The sequence below is a fragment of the Scomber scombrus genome, chromosome 14 (genome assembly GCF_963691925.1).
Source record: "Scomber scombrus chromosome 14, fScoSco1.1, whole genome shotgun sequence".
Classification (NCBI taxonomy): Eukaryota; Metazoa; Chordata; class Actinopteri; order Scombriformes; family Scombridae; genus Scomber; species Scomber scombrus.
In genome coordinates, this window is record NC_084983.1 from 29606138 (window position 1) to 29628111 (window position 21974).

At 40.0% G+C, this 21974-nt stretch overlaps 1 protein-coding gene across 1 annotated transcript; it reads left to right on the forward strand.

The window, feature by feature from the left end:
- Positions 1 to 1734: 1734 nt before the first annotated feature.
- On the forward strand, positions 1735 to 21303 carry LOC133993631 (hepatitis A virus cellular receptor 1 homolog). The gene is made up of 7 exons (XM_062432618.1): positions 1735 to 1783; positions 2125 to 2466; positions 16428 to 16505; positions 16856 to 16911; positions 18554 to 18656; positions 19018 to 19042; positions 20821 to 21303. The coding sequence occupies exons 1-7, from the start codon at positions 1735 to 1737 to the stop codon at positions 21011 to 21013; spliced, it is 846 nt and encodes a 281-aa protein (XP_062288602.1). The 3' UTR covers positions 21014 to 21303.
- Positions 21304 to 21974: the final 671 nt, after the last annotated feature.

Sequence of the window (21974 nt, forward strand, 5' to 3'; positions counted from 1 at the left end):
TGTATTAAATCTAAGTGATGAATTTGTATCTCAAAAATAATAATTTAATAACTTCAGTATGACAGTGAAGTAAAGTAATGAAGTTTTCTCTCCTATAATCATACTTTTGATTTTAATTATCATATTTGCAGTTATTCATCAGTAGGCAACTGATGCAGGACAGGCTGCTGTGGTTTGCTCTGATGTGCTTTTTACAGCTCGCTCACCACAAGACTTCCTGTTGGCTGCATCAATATAAACCAAACTCCTCTACAACAGTGTAATCCTGCAGTCAGTGTCGCCACCTGCTGGTCAGAGAGCGAACTACAGAAAAACATGACAAACACATGTAGTTGTATAGAAATGTAAAAATAAATCATTTATTTATTTTTATTATTTACTTGTACTTTACTGTAGTACAGTTTGAGACCACGTTCATTATTTTAACAGTTTTGGATAAAAAGCTGTTTTTCAGTCTTGTAGTGTGACTGAATTGTCCTGTATCTGCTGCCAGAGTGGTCAGGATGTGTTGGGTCAAACAGGACAGGGCTCAGGACTCACTCCTGAGGAACACCAGTGTTCAGGATGAGAGTCAATCTGAGGACGGTTGGTCAGGAAGTCCAGGATCCAGTTACAGATGGTTGTGTTCAGGCCCAGTCTGTGAAGTTTAGACAGTAGGATGTTGGGTATGATGCTGTTAAAGACATGTATGATTGTATGTTTGTCCTTCACATGTCTCCAGATCCATTCATCAGATCTACTTCATACCTGGCAGGTATGCAGTGTGATGTGTGAAGTTGTTTGGATGAGCCTCATAAACAACCTAACTTCTTCTTTCTCTACCAGACAGTGTCACTTTCGGGACGGGTTCTGCTCTCTGTAGGTACCGAGAGTTTCAAACAGGAACTGCACCATGACAATGAGAGAGTTGGTAGTTGACTTGGTTGGTTTTTTTCTTTAGTTTAAAAATCTGCTGATTTTATTCTTTTGTTTGTTTTATGATTCCAAACATGATGTTAGTTTATTTTAATTGAAGATTAATGTATATTAAAGGTATTCATTAACATTTAGAGAGTTTTCTATATAAGAATTTTACCCCTAAAATGACATTAGCCTTGAGCACATTTTAATTTCAGTTCTGCATCAGATAATGAATCTGACTCTATGCAGAAAGTTATCTGCAGTCATTTTAAGCTTTGAATGAGTCGACTGGATTCTGCAGGTCTGTGGTGTCGGGGCCCATTGTGATGCCTTTTCAGTTACGTCACATCTTCAAGGCGCAGTTTGTCAGACTGAGGATAAAGGTTTAATTTCCTCTATGTTTATCTCCTCTACTGTCTGACTGTTAATCAGTTTGATGTTTTTCTTTAATTTCAGACAAAATTTAACCAAAAAACAGCCAAGATTACTGTTTTAGTGACTATTGATTATTTACTTTTGTCCACATATATTTGTTATAAATTCAGACAGCAAAATTACAGGTTAGAGATATTTTTTGCAGTGCAGAGTTTAGCTGTCCTCCTCCAGACTTTGAAGAAGTGAAAGTCAGTCTGCAGATACAGGAAACAGCTGATACTGAAGGCAGCCAACGGGACGTCATGCTGACCGAGATGTAAAAGGCATTATCTGCCCAACGTGTTTAACACTCTGCTGAAAACAGGAACATCAGACCAAAGCACAGCAGCCTGTCCTTCATAGGTAGATAATTACCTGATGAATAACTGAGAATATTAAAGAAAACAGTTAGTCATCATGATGACGGTCAGACGCTTCAACTCTCTGCTGCTGCTCGCTCTGCTCACAGGTATCTGCTCTTTATATTCACTTTACATCATCAACACTTTACACAGGAGATAATACAATAAGTCATAATGTTAATAAACTTTATTTAGACAGTTTTTCATGTTTCATTCACAAAGTGCAGCTCAGAATAATCAACAAGTTAAAAAGAAAACAGACAATTTAAACAGTTAAAATATTAAGAGTCTCTTCAGGATGTGATGAAAACCAACGTGATCTGTTTATCATCAGATCTTTAAGTGAAGACGCAGAATTTAGATTTTAGTTGCTGACTGGAAGGATCTGAAACACAAAGTTGAAGCTGTTTAAGTCATTAACAGACTCTGTTTGTCTTTCTGTCTTCAGTCAGTGGATCCAGCAGCAGGAAGGTTGTTGGTCGAGCAGGTGAGGACGTCACTCTGCCCTGTAAATATGACATCAAGAGTAACGGACCAACAGCAGTCTGTTGGGGTCGAGGATCAATACCAACTTCAGGCTGCAACAACCAGATCATCTACACAGACGGATATAAAGTGACAACCAGAGCTTCCAGCAGGTATCAGTTACTGGGACGACTGGAGGATGGAAATGTTTCTCTGACGATCCTGAAGACCACAGAGGAAGATGCTGGACGGTACGGATGCAGAGTGGAGATAGTTGGTTTGTTCAATGATGAAAAACATCACATCGATCTGAGCATTGAGAAAGGTAAGAAATCATTAAAATCATCAGATTGTTTCCTGACAGAATATTTGTGTGAGATAAACTCATGAACATAAACTTGAGGACTGTCCATGACTTGAGACCCGTTACCATAGTTACAGTAAACTGATAACAGCTGCATGAGTCTCATGTTTTATCTGTACAGGCTGATTTATGGAAGGTTGCTCAACAGAAATGACGAATTTTCAACAGAAAAAGTTTAATTTGACATTTATTTGTCTTTTTCATGAATTTTGTCTTTTTTTGTGCAATGTGATTGGACAGTGTAACTAATGTCATGGAGATCATAGTTTCCACTTGAGGTTAATTGTAAAGTCCTTGTTTAATGTGTCTAATTAGTTTCGCTCACTGAAGCTTAAATTGAAAACGACTTTTCAGTTTGTGTTGAAGGACACTCAAGTGTTGAATGAGCTTCTATAAATAATAATAATAATAATAATAATGCATTATATTTAAAGGCGCCTTTCAAAGCACTCAAGGACACCTTACAAGGCACATAAAACACGACAACAGTACATCAAACAATAAAAATCATGTAAATTTTAGAGCAAAGATAAAGAAATAAATATGAATGTGACTATAAAGTGCATCAGTACAATAAATAAACAAGAACGTGATGCATAGTTAGTGTGAGACAGAGTATGCCGCTCTGAATAAGTGTGTTTTCAGGCGGGATTTAAAGGTGGAAACAGATTCCAAAGTGCAAATGTCTGGTGGGAGAGAGTTCCAAAAGCAGGGGGCAGATCGGCTGAAAGCTCTTGACCCCATGATGGTAGTTAAGTTGGCAGATGGGGCAAAGAGCTGGTTGGCAGAGGAGGATCGGAGAGTTCTGGAAGGTGTGTAGATGTGAATCAGTTCTGAGAGATATGATGGTGCCAGGTTGTGAAGGATCTTGTAAGTGAGGAGTAGAATCTTAAAGTCAATGCGGGATTTGATAGGAAGCCAATGAAGTTGCTGCAGGGCAGGAGTGATTTGTTCAATAGAGGGAGTTCTGGTTATGATACGGGCGGCTGCGTTCTGGACCAGCTGGAGTTTGTGAAGAGATTTCCGCGGAAGACCAAAGAGGAGAGAGTTACAGTAGTCCAGACGGGATGTGATCAGGGTGTTTACCAGGATAGCGGTGCAGGTTGGTGAAAGTGAGGGACGGAGATGGTTGATGTTCCGTAGATGGAAGTATGCAGTCCGAGTTACGTTATTGATGTGGGCTTTGAAACATAATGTGCTGTCCAGGATGACACCCAGGCTCTTTACCTGAGGGGATGTAGGAACAGTGGAATTGTCGATGGACATGGAGAAAGTGTTGAGTGTTGCTAGGGTAGATCTGGTACCAATGAGGAGGACCTTGGTTTTTTCGCCGTTGAGTTTAAGAAAGTTGAGTGAGAGCCATGATTTAATTTCCAGTAAGCAGTCCGATAGGGCGATGGGTGGCAGAGTGGAAGAAGGCTTAGTGGAAAGATAGAGTTGGGTATCATCAGCGTAACAATGGAATTGTATGTCAAATTTCCTGAGAATATGACCAAGAGGCAGAAGATAAATAATGAACAGGAGGGGGCCAAGGACTGAGCCCTGAGGAACACCACTAGAGACTGGAGAGGAGCCGGATCGCAGGTTCTTGAATTGAACAAACTGTGTGCGGCCAGAGAGATATGATCGGAACCAGGCCAGAGGGATGTCAGTGATTCCAATGGAGGATAACCTGTCCAGGAGGATCTCATGGGAAACGGTGTCAAAAGCTGCGCTCAGGTCGAGGAGAACCAGAATGGAGAGAAGTCCAGAGTCAGATGCCATCAGGAGGTCATTGGTGATTTTCACTAGTGCTGTCTCAGTGCTGTGGAGGGGACGGAAGCCAGACTGAAATGGTTCATAGATATTGTTGTCGGACAGGTGGGTGTGGAGCTGGGCTGCAACAGTTCTTTCTAGTATTTTGGAGAGAAATGGCAGGTTTGAGATGGGTCTGAAGTTGTTCAAATCATTCAGATCAGCGCCAGGTTTCTTGAGTGTTGGTGTTATTGCAGCAGTCTTTAGTGATGATGGGACAACACCAGAAGTCAGTGAGGAATGTATGATGTCAGTTATTAACGCGGACAGGGCAGTAAATGAGCCTGAAGACTCTGTTTTAATGCTGTCGTTCATCATCTGTGATGTTGAAACTTCACATTTCCACAGTCAGAGAAATAAAAAGTGTGCGTCCTGGTTTTAGTTCAGTTGTAAAGTCAGAACGTCTCTCCTGATTGGCTGAAGAGTCGATGACATCAGACAGTAGAGACGCTGGTACTCGTCTGTTTAAACTTCACTGCATTTAACACCTGAGCTGAGAGCATCAGAGTCACAAACACAGTCGCTCTGTCCTCTGTTTGGACCTCAGTTAATACAGACATTACTGATGTTACTGATGTTAATGAGTTCTGTTAATGTGACTCTGATTTCTGTTTCAGCTCCGTCGACCACGTCAACACCAACCACAGAAACAACTGAACAGACGATAAACACATCAGGTAGGACTCCAACAGACACTAAACATGCACTCTGAGTGGAAAATAAAATGTCTTCATCATTAACCTTTTAACCAGAATCTCTGATATAACATCTAGACCTTTTTTTTTCTTGAGCTTCATGATGACATCATCTGTTGCTCTACAAACAGCTGCTTTCATTTCCTCGTCCTGCAGGTCAGGTGACTGTTACAACTTCCTCAACCAGCATCAACTCTGAGGTAAGATAAAGATTTCCTGTGTTAAAGGACAAGATGAAGCTGTGAAAACATTTCTGTGGTTTATTCACTTCTGTCATAAATATCACACATTTCTACACAAATAAATATTTAAAATGTGAGTGGTGACAACTGCAGATCATTACACATATTTGGTGAGACTAGAGAATGAAGTAAAATAATGTTTATTATGCAGATGATATTAATGATTAGGTATTGTCTTTGGCGCTTGGACTCAGCAGGGAGAATTGTTGAATCGAAGGACGTAAGTCCTGAGCAGCAGCATGATAGATTCTCCCCATGGAGTCCAGACACTGCTGGTGGTTGATGACTGCGATCAATCAATCTCAGGCCAAATCACAACAAAGTCATCTTTAGGCTGAGACTGATCAGCTGATGAGGTTGAAGTGTTGTATTGAGGAATCTGAAGACTGGGAGGTGATGGGTCGCACAGAACACCATCAAGAAGTCACCTGAGCAGAGAAGGAGAACATTTATAAAAGACAGCTGCAATATGATAGACTGTGTCTGTAACAGGTGGAGGTGGTAGGACCCAGTAGCAGCACAGAACAGAGCAGAGAGCAGTTTTAAATGATCTTTATTTTATAGTCCACAAGGTAACTGAACAGGTATAAGCAGAATGTGTAGGGCAACAGGCAGGGCTCAGAGTCACTGCAGACAGAGCTACAGCAGGTAAGACTATGCCAGTAGCACTCAGACATGAGGTTGACCAAACTGGAAGTTCTGGATTCTCCTGACAGGATCGAAGCCGGAAGAACAAACAGGAACAGGTAAACAGGAACAGGTGATACTCGAGGTCAGGGACAGAAGGCTGGTGCGTTTACCAGGGAAGACACGAGGAGAGGAGGTCAAAAGCAAGCAGGGTCAAAACCAGGAAAACAGTCTGTGAATAAATGCAGGAAGGTCTGACATGTAGAAATTACAAATGACGATCTTGATTATAGATGGGATGCAGCTGAGAGTCCAGGTGAACAGAGTTAACTGATGAGGTGTGGCTGATTAGCAGGAGTGCAGGAGAAGAGCACAACAGACTGTGGCTGTGTTCGAAACCGCATACTTTCCAACTACTCGTACTAACTCTGACGTCATTTGAAGTATGTAGTGTGTTTCAACTGCGTAGTATGCGATTTAGAGTATGCGAGAAGTTCCCGGATGTTTTACTAGATTCGCCAGAAATGCAGAGTATGCATCAAGAGCTGACTACTCACACTCACATTACCCAAGATGCAACGTAACTTCTAAAAAAAAAACTAAATATAAACGTCACAGATCAACACCTGGTTTCAAGTTAGCTACAGCGAGGGTATGTTTGCTTCCTGTTTTCAAAATAAAAGCACCAATTCTATCGTTATGGTTTGCTTAATAATAAAAGGTAACGGGTGTTTTATTCTGTGAAAATGACCGGAAGTGCGTTATTCGCTACGGCTAACTCCGAATTCCCAGGAACAAAACTTTAAACGTGTTATTTTGACAAATTAGCGTCACATTGTGGATCTAAAGGGCTACTTTCTCGCCTAAAAATGTTAGAAATGTGGATAAAGTGGTATATTTACAGAGTTAGAGCTAAAATGAAATCAGCTTCAGCCGGCTGATTTCAGCTCAGGTAGGAATGAAATGCATTGTGGGTTATCGGTTAGTTTACTACAGTGTAAACGGTCTGCTTACTATCTGGTCGTTTAGTGTGTAGGATGGAAGTATGTAGTATGCGGTTTCGAACACACCCTGTGACAGAGTCACTGTACTATTAGTTAGACTTGACCAGGTGATGTGAACAGCTGATGTGTTGATTGATGCTCCATAAATAACAGCAAGGAAAATATGAGCTTTGACAGAGATCAGTATGAGCTGTGAGAAGGATCAGAATGACTAAAGAATGAGAAATAAAACTATGACGTGAGCTTACAAGAAGGTGGTCTTCCTATCTGAACTTTAGCTAAGCTTCATATGGACAGAAGTATTGGGACACACCTGTTAATCATTGAATTCAGGTGTTTCATAGTCACAGGTGTATAAAATCAAGCAGCTAGCCATGCAGTCTGCATTTACAGACATTAGTGAAAGAATGAGTCGTTCTGAAGAGCTCGGTGAATTCAGACATGGTGTCAGAGGATGAATCCTTTACAATAAGTCAGTTCATTACATTTTCTTCCTGCTAGATATTCTACAGTCAGCTGTTAGTGGTTTTATTGAAGAGTGGAAGTGTTCAGGAACAACAGACCATGTCAAGTCACAGAGCAGGTCAACCAGTGCTGAGGTGCATTGTGGGTAAAAGTCTCCAACGCTCTGCTGACTCAATAACTGCAGAGTTCAAACTTCCTCTTACATTAACATCAGCACAGAAACTGGATGAGTTTCTATAACCAAGCAGCTGCATGAAAGCCTCACATCACCAAACACAATGCAGAGTGATGGATGGAGAGGTGTAAAGCTCGCTGCCACTGGACGAATCACGCTTCTCTGTCTGCAGTCTGATGGAGTCAGAACGTTACTGACTGACTGTAGAGTTTGGTGGAGGAGGGATAATGGTACGAGGATGTTTTTCAGGGTTCAGCTTCTTAGTTCCAGTGAAGGGAAATCTTCATGCTTCAGCATATCGAGATATTATGGACAATTCAATGCTTCCAGCTTTGTGGGAACAGTTTGGGGAGGCTCTTTTCTGTTCCAGCATGACTGTTCCCCAGTGCACAATGAAGCTCCATTAAGACATCACTGGATCCTGACCTCAACCCCATCCAACAGCTTTGGGATGAACTAGAACAGAGATTATGATCCAGACCTTCTCGTCCATCATCAGTGTCTGACCTCACAAACACTCTTCAGACACTCCAACATGTTGTAGAAAGCTTCCCAGAAGAGTGGAAGCTGTTATAGCTGCAGAGAGGAAACAGCTCCATGTTAATACCTATAGATTTAGAATGAGAGGTGATAAAAGCTCCTGTAGGTGTAATGGACAGCTGTCCTGATGATTCAGCAGGTTTTGAAATAATCACATTCATAAAGTAACATTCAGTGGGAATTAGTAGATGTTTAATCTTTCATACTGATGTTTTAACCAGAAGATTAATTTAACATCTATTAAAATAATGAATGTAAATTTTACTTTCGATGCCTAAAATATTAATTTCCCACAGCGAAAGTAAAATAGTTTGTTTCTTTTTATGTTATACAGCCAGAGCAGGAGGACCAGGACGGTGGCAGCTTTCCTGTGGTTCTGGTGCGCGTTCTGCTCGTGTCGATTGCTTTGGTCACCGCGAGCATCGCCACCGTTTTCGGTAAGTTTTGTTTTTAACAACCAAATCAACACATCTTTATTAAAGTCTGTGTAAAGTAAGAATAAATATGTGTTCTGAGTTTGACATACCACAGAAAAAGTGTGTTGTTAACCACCCTGCCAAATTTGATTGATTAAAAAAATCGCTAAATATATGAAATTAGGCTTCAAAGTTGTGTAAAAGTCTGCCTATTTCTCTGCTCCCAAACACTGTGGGAGTGGCCGCCGAGTTCGCTGAAGCCCCGCCCCCTACCATGTGTCACCTGTCAATCAAAGTCACCACCTCTACCAGAAACATGGACTCTACGTCTGAGAGCTTTCTGCTTCTAACTCAGCTGCTAGCTTGGTGGCTAACTCAGCTAACTGGCTAACTGTAGACTGTAGTAGTAGTGTGCTGAATGTATTTCTACCTCTACAGCAGCAGGGCGGGTTTATGCTAATCACCCACCCATTAAATCCAGACACAGAAATCTTGAAACACAGTTTGTGAAGCCTAGCTCCACAATTCAAATCTAAATGGTTGAAATGATTTTTACACCTTTTTTAGAAATACATTTATGACTTATTTAATGTGTTTAGAAGAAAATGTCTGAATTCACTTTACACGGTCTTTAATGTTTTTATTCCTGATGTTTTTCTGTCTCTGCAGGGAGAAGATGCAACCAACATAAAATGTAAGTTTCATTTATGACTCACTCTGATTGGCGAACTACAACTTCTATTTTTGAATTTATCTTGTTTCAAATTTCAAGTAAATTGACACCAGATCTCTGAAACGGAAACCTGGATTAGAGTCCAATAAAAGATCTGATTTGTTGTGTTGTGTAGGAGTTTGTGGTAAATAAAAAGTTATGTTTCTCTCTGATGATAAATCATGACTCAGCAGAGACTTCATTAGTCAGCAGGTCTCAGAGTCTCTGAGGCCTCATGAAGTCTCACCTGGAAACATCTGACACCTTCACATCATCACTGTGTTATCACCTTCATCACATTCACACGACTCAGTGAAGCTGTGAAGTGTTCAAACTGAAACTCAGCGATGAAAAGAACCACAAACCACACGACTCATTTCTGTTCAGCGACCAAAACATCATACTTAAATATTTTCTCTTAAGTTCCCACCCATCCCCCGATATTAATAAAACAAATATTCAAGTGGAGGAAGTATTCAGATCCTTTACTTTAGTAAGTTTAGTAGTAAGTAAAACTACTCTGAGCTTGATTAAAGTATTACAGTAAAAGTAGTGGTTTGGTTCCTCTGACTGATTTTTAATTATTAATTGACTAATTGGAAGCCAAACTTATCTAGTTTTCTATCTAGTTCTAGTTTTAAACAACCTGATTTGAAAGGTCCTGATAAATTGAGCATGTTGAAGCTGGAGAGTTTTTTTCTTTCAGCAGAAACAGAAACTGATGGACAGAGACTAAAACGTTGAGAGGAAACCTCTGAGGTTTCTCTGCTGACTGATAACACTCACTGAGCGCTCAGGATGTTCGGACTCGTCCTGCAGCTGACGTGACACACACGTCTTTTTAATGTCACATCATAAATGTTAAATTCAGAAGTGAGGGTAGCTCAGGGTGTGTTAGTGTGAGCTCAAACCACAGTGTGTTCATAACCAACCAGCATAAAGCAACAAGACCAGTAAGTGACTCATTAATACAACAGCACAGGAAGTATGAGAAACATTCATCGTCAAAAGTGAATAAGACATTTCAGATTTTACATGTTTTTCAGTTAATTTAGTATCATAACTACTTAAATAACATTGAAGAGATGAGTAAGCCTCAACAAAACTTTCATTCATTCAATAAAACTTTCTTTAACTGAAGTAAACCTCTTTTAGCCAGAACAGCAGAAATGTTAAATTTGTACAATTCAACAAATATTGAGAGACGAGTTACCAATAAAAATCATATTTAAGTACTTTAAGTTTCTTTAGTTGCTTTGATTAAAGATATTTTGGATCATCAAACTTTGAGGAAACTTTAAATCTAAGTTTTCCTCATTGGTTTTTAAAGATATGACAGAAAAACAACAACCAAGATAACTCAAAGACAAAGAGAGAAATTATTGATATAACAGAAAATTGTGTAGAACCCTACATTGTTAAAATGTGAACTTCACCCAACAATGTGAGGCTCAAGTATATAAACTACTTCCAAATCAAACAAACTGTTAATGTTAATGGTTTTGTGTGTTTGCCTGCAGATGGTTAATAGACTGAACTTATAGCACTTTTCTGGTCCTCTGACCACTCAAAGCACTTTTACACAACATGTCACATTCAACCATTCACTCACATTCATACACTGATGGGTGCAACCTGCTCATCAGGAGGAAACTACACCTCTAACATTATACATCACTGGTTCAGCCATCAGGACCAATTCGGTTGCCTGAGGACACATCGACATGTGGACTGGAGGAGCCGGGAATCAAACTGCCAATCTTCCAGTTAGCGGACGACCTGCTCTACTTCCTGAGCCACAGCCGAAACGAACCTGTGTAGATAATCAGACTAAAGTGGAGAGTGAGCTGGCAGGATATTACCATGTGTGGCTAATATTTAAACATTAAAACATCAAATAAATAAAAGCAGTAAACACAAATTAACAGTTTCGATATAAATCTGTAAATAATGTCAAAGCTTCAAGCGTCTGAACTGCCACTAAACAGTGTTTGTATCCTTCCAGTGATTTGTGGATCATTACAGGAAATACTGACACCAAACAAAGTCCTGAATAACTGAACAGATGATGAATCATGTGACTCTGTTTGTCTCTCAGCCCTCAGCAGCAGCAGAGCAACACTTTGGTCCGGTTCAGCTCTAATTCATCGGCTCTGGAGCTCCACTGTCGAGGTACTGCGATAGAGAACATCTACCAGGATGACAGTGCTGGCGATGCTGGCGGCAACAGCGACTGTGTGTACGAGGTCTGTCCCTGAGGTATGAGAGGACGAAGAGCTGCAGATGAATAACACAAAGTGACAGCAGGAATCAGCTGTGAGACGGACCTGAACCGTCACAACAAACCAGACTCTGAAGCTTTAAGACTGCAGAGAAACCAACTACGAGTCCCAGAGGGCTTTGCTGCAAGAAACATCCAATCAGAGAGCTTCAGACCTGCAGGCGTTCAGGTCATGAAGACGACTGCTTGTTTTTATATTAATTTAATATCACATCAAACTACTTTTTATGTGTTTGTGTGTTAATATTTACAGAAAATGAGCTTCTGCTTTTTATTGTATCAGCTCAGCATTTAAATCTTTCTGTGTGTAATATTTGTTAAACATTAATGTATCAACTCTTTTATAAATCTGTAAATAATGAATAAAAGTTGAGAATGTGTTCTTATCTCTCATGTCTTCATGTTAACAGTGACGAGTTATTTTCTGCTATAAATATTAAAGCAGCTGCTGTTTGTCTCCATCTAGTGGCAGAAACACCACAACACAGCTCTGCTCATTTAAACATTTAAACAGCTCTGTGCTCCTCTTCTACACATCAACACATAATCATAATAAACTTTATCTAACATAAGTATAAATAAAATAAACAGGACAGATTGATTGATTTAATTAATGTTTATTAAATTAAATAAATAAATACAAACATACATAGTTAAAAAAAAACTTTAAAAAACGTTCTTTAGGATGTCTCTCTGTAATGTATGTCTGCTGCTATAAACACGTATAGTCTCTTTATGTTGTAGAGATATTTCATCCATGTGTTATTTTATTTCTGTAATATTCTGTGTTTATTCTTAATCTTCATCACTGTTCTGTTTTATTTCTTATTTTTACTGTCAACCTTTATTTAATGTCCTGTTTTTCATTTGTATTGAAAAGTTCTATATAGATAAAGTTTATTATGATTATGCTTTGATGTGTAGAAGAGGAGCACAGAGCTGTTTAAATGTTTAAAGTCTGTGTAAAGTAAAAATAAATATGTGTTTGGAGTTTGACATACCACAGAAAAGTGTGTTGTTAACCACCCTGCCAAATTTGAATAATTAAAAAACTCGCCAAATATATGAAATTAGGCTTCAAAGTTGTGTAAAAGTCTGCCTATTTCTCTGCTCCCAAACACTGTGGGCGTTCCCGCCGAGTCCGCTGAAGCCCCGCCCCCTACCGAGTGTCACCTGTCAATCAAAGTCACCACCTCTACCAGAAACATGGACGCTAGGTCTGAGAGCTTTCTGCTGCTAACTCACCTGCTAGCTTGGTGGCTAACTCAGCTAACTGGCTACCTGTAGACTGTAGTAGTAGTGTGCGCTGAATGTATTTATACCTCTACAGCAGCAGGGGCGGGTTTATGCTAAGCCTAGCTCCACAATTCAAATCTAAATGGTTGAAATGCTTTTTAACCTTTTTTAGAAATACATTTATGACCTATTTAATGTGTTTAGAAGAAAATGTCTGAATTCACTTTACACAGTCTTTAAATGAGCAGAGCTGTGTTGTAATGTTTCTGCCACTAGATGGAGACAAACAGCAGGATGTTAGAGGTCTGTTTTATATTCAGAGGTCCGTCCCAGTTAGAGATGTGCTGCTGAATCTAAACTGCAGCAACTTAGTACAAACAGGAATGTTCTGCTGTCTCAGTGAGCAGCAGCAGAATTATTTCTGAGTCTTAATGTAGATAATTAATATAATAAATGCTGTAAATAAATGTTAGTAATAAATAAATGATTTATTTCTACATTTCTACACATCTATATGTGTTTGTCATATTCTGCTGTAGTTCTGCTCTCTGACCACCAGGTGGCGACACTGACTGCAGGATTACACTGTTGTAGAGCAGTTTGGTTTGTATTGATCAGTGATTTTAACACATTAACAGTTATGGAAAGTAACTAAGTACATTTACTCAAGTACTGTAATGAAGTACAGTCTGAGGTACTTGTACTTTACTGTAGTATTTCCATTCAAGTAGTACTGCAGCAGTGTTACCAAACTTAGTTTCCCTGCCTGTCACGTTGGGGCCAGCCAATGAAATTTAAGTTCTGTATGTATGTATACATACATACAGTTACAGATGGTTGTGTTCAGGCCCAGTCTGTGAAGTTTAGACAGTAGGATGTTGGGTATGATGCTGTTAAAGACATGTATGATTGTATGTTTGTCCTTCACATGTCTCCAGATCCATTCATCAGATCTACTTCATACCTGGCAGGTATGCAGTGTGACGTGTGAAGTTGTTTGGATGAGCCTCATAAACAACCTAACTTCTTCTTTCTCTACCAGACAGTGTCACTTTGTGACTGAAACCCACATTGTGGTCAGAGATTAGATAACATCTGTAGTGATGAGATCTACCACAGAGAATGAACTGAAAAGGTTCAGAGAGAGAAACTCCATCTCTGTTCCTCACATGAAGGAACTTAGGAAGTATGTAGGAAGTTATTCATTAACATTTAGAGAGTTTTCCATTTAAGAATTTTAACATTAAAATTACATTGGACTGTAAAAATGGCCTTTAGCACATTTCAGTTCTGCATCAGATAATGAATCTGACTCTATGCAGAATGTTATCTGCAGTTATTTTAAACTTTGAATGAGTCGATTGGACTCTGCAGGTCTGTGGTGTCGGGGCCCATTGTGATGCTTTTCAGTTACGTCACATCTTTAAGACGCAGTTTGTCACACTGAGGATAAAGGTTTAATTCCCTCTATGTTTATCTCCTCTACTGTCTGACTGTTAATCAGTTTGATGTTTGTCTGTAATTTCAGAAAAAATGTTACCAAGAAACAGCCAAGATTACTGTTTTAGTGATTATTGATTATTTACTTTTGTCCACATATATTTGTTATAAATTCAGTCAGTAAAATTACAGGTGACAGATATTTTTTGCAGTGTGGAGTTCAGCTGTTGTCCTCCAGACTTTGAAGAAATGAAAGTCAGTCTGCAGATACAGGAAACAGCCGATACTGAAGGCAGCCAACAGGAAGTCTTGTGCTGACCGAGATGTTTAACGCTCTGCTGAAAACAGGAACCAAACCACAGCAGCATGCAGAAGAATAACTGCAAATATTAAAGGAAACTATTATAATTGAAATCGCCAGTACAGTTATAACAAAGACAACTTCATTACTTTACTTCACTGTTGTACTGAAGTTATAAATAATCATTTTTGAGCGACAAATTCATTATTTAGATTTAATACATCATGAATTGTCATTGTTAATAAAAACTACTGATACATAATTGTTTTGGGCTTAGTATCATAATTAATGAGTTAGTAAATGAAAACTAAATTTAGGGCTGCAGCTAACATTCACTGTCATAATCAGTCCATTGTGTTTTAACAGTGATCAGAGTGATTTCTTACAGTGTGCAGCAGCTGTGGTGACTCACAGCAGCTTTAAAACAGTCAGTTAGTCAGTTAGTCAGTTTGTCATCATGATGACGGTCAGACGCTTCAACTCTCTGCTACTGCTCGCTCTGCTCACAGGTATCTGCTCTTTATATTCACTTTACATCATCAACACTTTACACAGGAAATAATACAATAAGTCATAATGTTAATAAACTTTATTTAGCCAGTTTTGCATGTTTCATTCACAAAGTGCAGCTCAGAATAATCAAAAAGTTAAAAATAAAACAGACAATTTAAACAGTTAAAATATTAAGAGTCTCTTCAGGATGTGATGAAAACCAACATGATCTGTTTATCATCAGATCTTTAAGTGAAGACGCAGAATTTAGATTTTAGTTGCTGACTGGAAGGATCTGAAACACAAAGTTGAAGCTGTTTAAGTCATTAACAGACTCTGTTTGTCTTTCTGTCTTCAGTCAGTGGATCCAGCAGCAGGAAGGTTGTTGGTCGAGCAGGTGAGGACGTCACTCTGCCCTGTAAATATAACATCAAGAGTAACGGACCAACAGCAGTCTGTTGGGGTCGAGGACCAGTACCAACTTCAGGCTGCAACAACCAGATCATCTCCACAGACGGATATAAAGTGACAACCAGAGCTTCCAGCAGGTATCAGTTACTGGGAGGACTGGAGGATGGAGATGTTTCTCTGATGATCCTGAAGACCACAGAGGAAGATGCTGGACGGTACGGATGCAGAGTGGAGATATCTGGTTGGTGGAATGATGATAAACATCACATCGATCTGACCATTGAGAAAGGTAAGAAATCACTGAAATGAATAGATTGTTTTCCTGACAGAATATTTGTGTGAGATAAACTCATAAACATAAACTTGAGGACTGTCCAAGACTTGAGACCCGTTACCATAGTTACAGTAAACTGATAACAGCTGCATGAGTTTCATGTTTTATCTGTACAGGCTGATTTATGGAAGGTTGCTCAACACTCAACACTTTACTTTCACGTTGCACCTGATGAATTTATATCTTGGCCACCAACATGTTTTATTGTGCTGTGTGATTGGACAGTGTCACTAACGTTGTCATGGAGATCGTAGTTTTCATTGAACTTCCTTATTGATATTTTTCTCTTTAACTTCAGTCAACTTGTAAAGTCCTTGTTTAATGTGTCTAATTAGTTTCTCTCACTGAAGCTTAAATTGAAACCGACTCTTCAGTTTGTGTTGAAGGACACTCAGAAGTGTTGAATGAGCTTCTATAAATGAGCCTGAAGACTCTGTTTTAATGCTGTCGTTCATCATCTGTGATGTTAAAACTTCACATTTCCACAGTCAGAGAAATAAAAAGTGTGCTTCCTGGTTTTAGTTCAGTTGTAAAGTCAGAGCGTCTCTCCTGATTGGCTGAAGAGTCGATGACATCAGAGAGTAGAGACGCTGGTACTCGTCTGTTTAAACTTCACTGCATTTAACACCTGAGCTGAGAGCATCAGAGTCACAAACACAGTCACTCTGTCCTCTGTTTGCACCTCAGTTAATACAGACATTACTGATGTTACTGATGTTAATGAGTTCTGTTAATGTGACTCTGATTTCTGTTCCAGCTCCGTCGACCTCGTCAACACCAACCACAAAAACAACTGAACAGACTCTACAGACAGAACAGACGACAAACACATCAGGTACAACTCCACCAAACACAGTGATTTACATATTAAACTGTATTTATTGTCACTGTTGGCCAAAGTTATTTGCTGGTACATAAATCAGTAAAAGACTTTTACATTTATACAGCTGATCAACACATTATACCTTATTTATTTTGCATGTTTTGATGTTTAATAACAGTTGAGTCGTTTGTATCGTACATTAATTCGATGGTGACTCTTCATCTTCATCATTAACCTTTAAACCAGAATCTCTGAAATAAAATCCAGACCATGTTTTTTCCTTCTTGAGCCTCGTGATGACATCATGCTGCTGCTGACACAGCTGCTTTAAAAACAGCTGCTTTCATTTCCTCGTTCTGCAGGTCAGGTGACCGCTACATGGAGCCTCCCAACTTCCTCAAATAGCATCGATCCTGAGGTGAGAGAGACAAAGATTTCCCGTGTGAAAAGACGAGATGAAACTGTGAAAACATTTCTGTGGTTTATTTACTTCTATCATATCTATAATGTGTGTGGTGACAACTGCAGAGTATTTATCTGCATTAGAGGCTGGACGTGATAAAGGAGACGAAACTCTGACAAAGAAATATTAGATATGAACCAGAAATATAAAAGTAAAATAGTTTTCATTATATATATGTGTGTGTGTGTGTGGGTGTGTGTGTGTGTGTGTGTGTGAGTCTGTGTGTGTGTGTGTGTGTGTGTTTATATGTATATATCAGTAACTTATATACACACACACACACACACACACACAAACACACACACACACACACACACACACACACACACACACACACACACACACACACACACACACACACACACACATATATCACCATCCAACTACCGGCCAATAACCTGCCTCTGCACAACATGAAGCTCCTGTCTAAGATGAACAGGCACATGGTCCAATACATGAGCTGGGTAACACCAGGGGAGCCCAGCACCAGCTACTGGTCCATAGAGCTAACCCAAGACTGCAGGACCAGGACCAGGACCAGGACCAGGACCAGGACCAGGACCAGGACCAGGACCAGGACCAGGACCAGGCAGTCCAACCTGACTCAATGCCACACATGGATACTGGACTGCTTGGAAATGTATAACATCAACAGGACACTAAGAGTCTTCATCAAGAACTCAATGGGACTGTGGAGAACCAGTCTGAAGAGTCGGCTGAATGAGAAGAACAAGGTCCGAGTAATCAACACGTTCACCCTGCCAGTCCTCAGATACGTAGCAGAGTGATGGATGGAGAGGTGTAAAGCTCGCTGCCACTGGACGAATCACGCTTATCTGTCTGCAGTCTGATGGAGTCAGAACGTTACTGACTGACTGCTGTGGTTCAGGCGGTAGAACGGTCGTAGAGCAAGAGACTTCACCCCAAATTACTCCCGATGGCTGAACCAATGGTGAATGAATGTGTGTGAAAGTGTTTTGAGTGGTCAAAAATACTAGAAAAGTGCTTTATAAGTGCAGTCCGTTTGCCAATCTGTAGAGTTTGGTGGAGGAGGGATAATGGTATGAGGATGTTTTTCAGGGTTCAGCCTCTTAGTTCCAGTGAAGGGAAATCTTAATGCTTCAGCATATCGAGATATTATGGACAATTCAATGCTTCCAGCTTTGTGGGAACAGTTTGGGGAGGCTCATTCTGTTCCAGCATGACTGTGCCCCAGTGCACAAAGCAAGCTCCATTAAGACATGACTGGACCCTGACCCCAACCTCATCCAACAGCTTTGGGATGAACTAGAACAGAGATTATGATCCAGACCTTCTCGTCCATCATCAGTGTCTGACCTCACAAACACTCTTCAGACACTCCAACATGTTGTAGAAAACTTCCCAGAAGAGTGGAAGCTGTTATAGCTGCAGAGAGGAAACAGCTCCATATTAATACCTGTAGATTTACAATGATGATGTCGGTTCATGAAAATGAGAAAAAAATGAGACTAACATCTATTAGAATAATGAATGTAAATTTCAATTTTGATGCCTAAATATTAATTTCTCACAACTAAAGTAAAACAATATTTGTGTTTATTTTTATGTTTTACAGCCACAGCAGGAGGACCAAGACGGTGGCAGCGTTCCTGTGGTTCTGGTGTGTGTTCTGCTCCTGTTGATCGCTTTGGTCACAGCGGGCGTCGTTGTCGTTATCGGTAAGTTTTGTTTTTAACCACCAACAGACACAGGGAGGGAAGTTCAACACTGACTCTGCTGTGAGAAAATGTTTTTTAGTTTAAATCCTGAGAGGAAGCTGTGGTCAGTCGACCGTGATGGAGGTCATGTGATCTGTTGGCAGGGAGGGTTTTGTTTTGTCAGGTTTCAATAATGGACAAAAACGACATAATAAGACAAATTCTTTCTACAGTGATCATATTTTCAGTCTCTGAGAGTAGTTCTGTGTAAGGCAGACGCTACTGAGCATGTGCAGGAACTCTCCAGTTTAATCCAGTATATCAGTGTTTAACTTGATTCTTTATTCATGTTTTTATTCCTGATGTTTTTCTGTCTCTGCAGGGAGAAGATGGAACCAACATAAAATGTAAGTTTCATTCATGACTCATTCTGATCGGCGAACTTCAACTTCTTCTATTTTTTGATATGTCAACTTGTTTCGATTTCCCGTAAATTGACACCGGATTTCTGAAAAACTGCATCATAAACCTGGATTATAGTCCAGTAAAATATCAGATGTGTTGTGTAGGAGTTTGTGGTAAATAAAAAGTCGTTATGTTTCTCTGATGATAAATCATGACTCAGCAGAGACTTCATTAGTCAGCAGGTCTCAGAGTCTCTGAGGCCTCATGAAGTCTCACCTGGAAAATGCTTGATAACTACACATCATCACTGTGTTATCACCTTCATCACAGTCACACGACTCAGTGAAGCTGTGAAGTGTTCAAACTGAAACTCAGCGGTGACAAAAAGGCACCAGAAAACCACAAACCACAACCTACCAGTTTTAACGTTGTTGTTCAGTATCACACGTTTCTGTTTCTCATGATAATAACTATTTAGATCTTTTACTTCAGTAAAAAATACCAAAACTACTCTGAGCTTGATGTAGTTAAAGTATTGCAGTAAAAGTAGTGGTTTGGTCCTCTTTCTTTCAGCAGAAACAGAAACTGATGGACAGAGACTAAAACGTTGAGAGGAAACCTCTGAGGTTTCTCTGCTGACTCATAACACCCACTGAGCGCTCAGGATGTTCGGACTCGTCCTGCAGCTGACGTGACACACACGTCTTTTTAATGTCACATCGTAAATGTTAAATTCAGAAGTGAGGGTAGCTCAGGGTGTGTTAGTGTGAGCTCAAACCACAGTGTGTTCATAACCAACCAGCATAAAGCAACAAGACCAGTAAGTGAGAGAAAAACTCATGAATACAACAGCACAGGAAGTATGAGAAACATTCATCCTCAAAAGTGAATAAGACATTTGAGATTTTACATGTTTTTCAGTTTATTTAGCATCATAACTACTTAAATAACATTGAAGAGATGAGTGAGATATGACAGAAAAACAACCACCAAGATAACTCAAAGACAAAGAAAGAAATTATTAATATAACAGAAAATTGTGTAGAACCCTACATTGTTAAAATGTGCACTTCACCCAACAATGTGAGGCTCAAGTATATAAACTACTTCCAAATCAAACAAACTGTTTAATGTCAATGGTTTGGTGTGTTTGCCTGCAGATGGTTAATAGACTGAACTTATAGCACTTTTCTGGTCCTCTGACCACTCAAAGCACTTTTACACAACATATCACATTCAACCATTCACTCACATTCATACACTGATGGGTGCAACCTGCTTATCAGGAGGAAACTACACCTCTAACATTATACATCACTGGTTCAGCCATCAGGACCAATTCGGTTGCCTGAGGACACATCGACATGTGGACTGGAGGAGCCAGGAATCAAACTGCGAAACTCCCGTGACTTTTTTTTATACACGACACAAACACATAAACAATAGAGGACATGGAGGCGATTGCTGGTATTTAAAAATGCTGGGTTTGATTCTTGTGTGGGACGGCTCATGACTCTTCCAGTGACTCTCTGACCAATCAGCGGCCGGCAGTCTGTTGACGTCACATTTAGTATCGGCTCGGCACGCTTGGAACCTCGACAGAGCAGATACTAAAAAAGTACCAGGTACCAGGTACTATCCCTGATGGAGACGCAAAAGATCGAGTCAAGCCGAGTAGCGCTAGAACTGTGTAATGGATCATTCCAGGAAATACTGACACCAAACAAAGTCCTGAATAACTGAACAGATGATGAATCATGTGACTCTGTTTGTCTCTCAGCCCTCAGCAGCAGCAGCAGCAGCAGCAGCAGCAGCAGCAGCGGACTAACACTTCGGTCCGGTTCAGCTCTAATTCATCGGCTCTGGAGCTTCACCGTCGAGGTACTGCGGTGGAGAACATCTACCAGATCGATGCCGACGGCGACGGCGAAGGTGGCGGCAACAACGGCGGTGTGTACGAAGTCTTACCCTGAGGTATGAGAGGACAATGAGCTGCACACTAATAACACAAAGTGACAGCAGGAATCAGCTGTGAGACGGACCTGAACCGCCACAACAAACCAGACTCTGAAGCTTCAAGACTGCAGAGAAACCAACTCAGAGTCCCAGAGGGCTTTGCTGCAAGAAACATCCAATCAGAGAGCTTCAGACGGCGTCCACGTCATGTGATGATGGAGGATGTTGATGACCTGCAGGCGTTCAGGTCATGAAGACGACTGCTTGTTTTTATATTTAATTTAATATCACATCAAACTACTTTTTATGTGTTTGTGTGTTAATATTTAAAGAAAATGAGTTTCTGCTTTTTATTGTATCATCTCAGCATTTAAATCTTTCTGTGTGTAATATTTGTTAAACATTAATGTATCAACTCTTTTATAAATCTGTAAATAATGAATAAAAGTTGAGAATGTGTTCTTATCTCTCATGTCTTCATGTAGTTATTTTGTGTGTGTGTGTGTGTGTGTGTGTGTGTGTGTGTGTGTGTGTGTGTGTGTGTGTGTGTGTGTGTGTGTGTTCTTGTCTTTCTATCTTTGAGAAAACCAGTTTCTATTGAGAACCAGTGAGAACCTTTTGGTCCATTTTAGATCACGAGCGTGTGTGTGTGTGTGTGTGTGTGTGTGTGTGTGTGTGTGTGTGTGTGTGTGTGTGTGTGTGTGTGTCTTCAGTGGTCTCAGTCTCTGGTGGTCTCTTCAGATGCAGCTCCGTGGGCTTCAGGAATCTGTAAAACGAGCAGAGTGGCATCTCAAAAGTAAAAGTTATTCTTTATTCTGATAGATGTTAAATGACTCTTCTGGTTAAAACATCACTATAAAAGAGAGAAATGTTTTCACACTTTCATCTTGTCTTTTCACACAGGAAATCTTTGTCTCTCTCACCTCGGGGTCGTTGCTGTCCGAGGAAGCTGGGACGCTCTCTGTAGCGGTCACCTGA